The sequence below is a fragment of the Wasmannia auropunctata genome, unplaced genomic scaffold (assembly GCF_000956235.1).
Source record: "Wasmannia auropunctata unplaced genomic scaffold, wasmannia.A_1.0 LD335980.1, whole genome shotgun sequence".
Taxonomy (NCBI): Eukaryota; Metazoa; Arthropoda; class Insecta; order Hymenoptera; family Formicidae; genus Wasmannia; species Wasmannia auropunctata.
Window position 1 is genome coordinate 297451 of NW_012026910.1, and position 3407 is coordinate 300857.

General features: G+C 38.7%; 2 protein-coding genes across 2 annotated transcripts; one reads left to right on the top strand and one right to left on the bottom strand.

Moving 5' to 3' along the window:
* Positions 1 to 425: 425 nt before the first annotated feature.
* Positions 426 to 1673, top strand: LOC105454631 (proteasome assembly chaperone 2-like). The gene is made up of 2 exons (XM_011697388.1): positions 426 to 882; positions 961 to 1673. The coding sequence occupies exons 1-2, from the start codon at positions 550 to 552 to the stop codon at positions 1369 to 1371; spliced, it is 744 nt and encodes a 247-aa protein (XP_011695690.1). The 5' UTR covers positions 426 to 549; the 3' UTR covers positions 1372 to 1673.
* On the bottom strand, positions 1668 to 3078 carry LOC105454630 (translocon-associated protein subunit delta). Its single transcript, XM_011697387.1, has 2 exons — positions 2675 to 3078; positions 1668 to 1970 (listed from the first exon to the last, which is right to left on the bottom strand). The coding sequence occupies exons 1-2, from the start codon at positions 2921 to 2923 to the stop codon at positions 1710 to 1712; spliced, it is 510 nt and encodes a 169-aa protein (XP_011695689.1). The 5' UTR covers positions 2924 to 3078; the 3' UTR covers positions 1668 to 1709.
* Positions 3079 to 3407: the final 329 nt, after the last annotated feature.

Sequence of the window (3407 nt, forward strand, 5' to 3'; positions counted from 1 at the left end):
GTATCAGAAAATGGCGGTGATAGTAGTTCCGTCTCAAAAGTGGAAGCAATTGGCGCTAGTATACGGGGGAGGTCAAACCTTTTGCCGGGGTCGCGAAAACCGCCGGGACGGCCGCTCTCATGCTTCGCTCTGATATGCTCTGATATAGCCAATCATATGTTAAGTTTGTTATTTCTTGCTACGCTCTTTGGGGTGCAGCAAGTATCCTTAAGTGCGTTCATGACACAATCCTGAATTTGAGTCCATTTAAATCTAAAGCCTGCTCTACGTTATTTTTTAAACGATCTTAAGTATTTTTTTTTTATTTTTTTTAGAGAAATAAAAATTAGATCTGAATGTCTCAACAATCTTAAACGTAAGATCAGAACATGAATTGCGCACGTTTACGTTTATCCTGTCTGTAATCGATAATTTCTGAAACTCATCGAAAATTGTTCGATACTTGATTACGCATTACCAATCGAGTATCGTTTACGTGACACATTGACATTACTTCGCAATATTTACCTGACACTCGTAATCGAAACCGGAATAACATTAAATGTGAAAATGATCAAGTTAACGCAGGATATTGATTTGGAGAATTATACGCTCATCCTGCCGTCGGTGGCGGTCGGAAATGTCGGGCAATTGTCGGTCGACCTGCTCATTTCGAATCTTAACCTTTCGAAGATCGGTCAAATTTTTAGCGCGTCATTCGTACCTGTCGTAGGCGCGAACGCCTATCACGAGCACTCGAGCGAGCTCAGCACGGCGATCGACATCTACGCGGGGACCAAGGAACACGTTGTCGTCATACAGATCCGTTCGCCGTACGTGGGCGGGCTCGCGGGATTTTTCAATGAACTGGCGCAATTTGTCGCCGAGAGGAAAATAGCTAAGGTAACATCTAATTTACCTAAGTTTCAACAATATCGTAATTTTACTTTCTTTCTAATGAGGCATGTCTTTTTCTTACAGGTAATAATTCTCGCGAGCAGTCACGATTATGCGAAAAGAGAGGTCCAGCCGCAGCATCTCAAATTGAGATACGTTGCGTCTCCTGGTATACAGTCTCAGACTGGCAAGCTCTTCGACGACCTCAACTGGATTCCGCACAAATCGGAAGATGTGATATCCGGTGAGGAGAGGTTGCAGATACCAGGCGGTGGATTCGCCAGGAGCCTCTTCAACTTTCTGTCTGACGCCAACGTTCCTTGCGCTATCCTGTTCAAATTCTGTTCAGAGGGGGACAACATAGAGGACGCGAAGGCCCTCGTGTGCTATTTAAATCAATGGATATGTGTATTAGGAACGAGCTGTAGTAATTTGAAATATCCACCGTCTTGGAAACACTTATTTGGGAAGCCACCGTCAGTGGATATATACTGATTGTATCTGGATATATTTTGTACTATTCTGTTAATCTTAAAATAATAACATTTTTGCTATGCTACAAGCGTATGTCCAAGTTTGATATACGATTTAAGACTTAATTTTTCATATAACTTTGTTACATAAAAATTAGGACTATAATATATTTATATATATAACAAAAAGAATTCCTTACGAATGCAGTAGATTGTAACATACGCCATGAATTTTTTATGACAAATGTGAAAAATATATACAAATAATTTTATTTGTATAATTTATTAGGATTTATTTCTGAGAATAAATAACACTTGTTCGAATTTTAATGTTTATTTTTTAGTAACAAAAAAAATTTTCTATGCTAGAAGTTTGTACTTTGCCGAAAATGCTGAATAGGACACAAGAATAGCTAGGAAAGCGGCTAAGAATTCAGAATTTACCCAAGGGCCAAGGAAAACTCCTGGATTATTAAGAACAACCACGGCCAAGGGATTCACGCTATCGGGATCCTCTCCATTCCTTATTGCTTTACGAACGGCGACATACTTCTCCTCATCGTACAGTTTTATGTAGTAATCGCCAGTCCTTGCTTTCTTAATATCTTCCGTCCAGGATATCTATGGCACATGCAAAATAATTTCATGAGTATTATGTGATAATTTTCTTCTAATAATTTTTGCTGAAGGTACCAAATGGAGTTAGATCCTTTATTTTACATTCAATTTCAATCAACAATTTAAAAGAGAAATAAGTAAATTATAAAATATATCTAATTATCTAACTATAAGTGATAAAATATCCCCAAATAAGTATATTATTATATTCTTGTTTTGATTATCATTTAACTTGTGAATTTTGTTTAATTCAGACGTATCGCAATTCGATTCATTTAGGGTAACTGTCCCTGTACATATGTCCCTATTATATCTATTTCTATCAACGTATACATTAACTTTAATCCAGGTTTAACTTACTTTGTATCTTTTTCTACTTTTAAGAATTGAAAAAAGATAAAAAGTAAATAAAACCGTGATTAAAGTTAATCTACATTGATAGAAATGGACATTAGTGTGCTTTTATATTTAAATAAGTTTTATATTTAAATAAAAATAAACTGATACAAATAAATAGACAAAGTGTTTTTTTATTAAATTAATACTTTAACTTAATAAAAAAAAACTCTATTTACATTTATTTTTATGACTTATTTAAATATAAAAGCACTAATAGAGGACGTACAGGCACACTAATAGGGACAGTTACCTTATGTCTTACGATATTTATGTTATGGCGAGCAACGTCAAAAAAGTACGTGTATTACCTGATATTTATTATCGGCGCTCAATCTGACCGCCGGCAACGTCTTGCCCTCGACTTCGGCGTACAAACTGATTCCCTTCACGCCGTTGTTGCACTTCAACACGAATTGCATGGTGAAGGCGACGTTCGTGAGGACCGTCGCGTCTTCTGTCACATATGACGACGCGACGATCTCCGGTTTCTGACAGGTCTCGGCGAAAGCCACAGAAATTACACCCATCAACGTGCACACGAGGATAATCTTATTCATCTTGTAAGTTTTTTGTCGGTTCTCCGTCACAATTACAAAACCGTTCACGATGTATGTCGATTGGAAAATGCGCCCTTCATTCAGCAGCGCAGCTCCAACGAATCCAACGTGCGCCAACTACGTCTATGCCAACAACACCGACCGGCGGCCACCAAGCGCCAGCCGACCCAACCAACGTGCCACGTCGTTGAGATTGGCATCACAGCGCGCGCTGCGCGCCATCTGACGAGCACGCGCGATAAACAAAGTGCAAGATCCAGACTGTGTCTAGAGTCCTAGATTATCAGAGAAGCGCGACCGGTGTTACGAGTCCTGATTGGACACGCAAATGGCCAATCATAAGATTGATTTATCGCTATTATAAATGGCTGCCGAATAAATCAAACTTATGATTGGCCATTCGACGCCATTTTTAATATTTTCTAGTACTTTTGCGATACTGCCATAAGCCGAGATCGGAAGAGCACACGTCTGAACTCCAGTC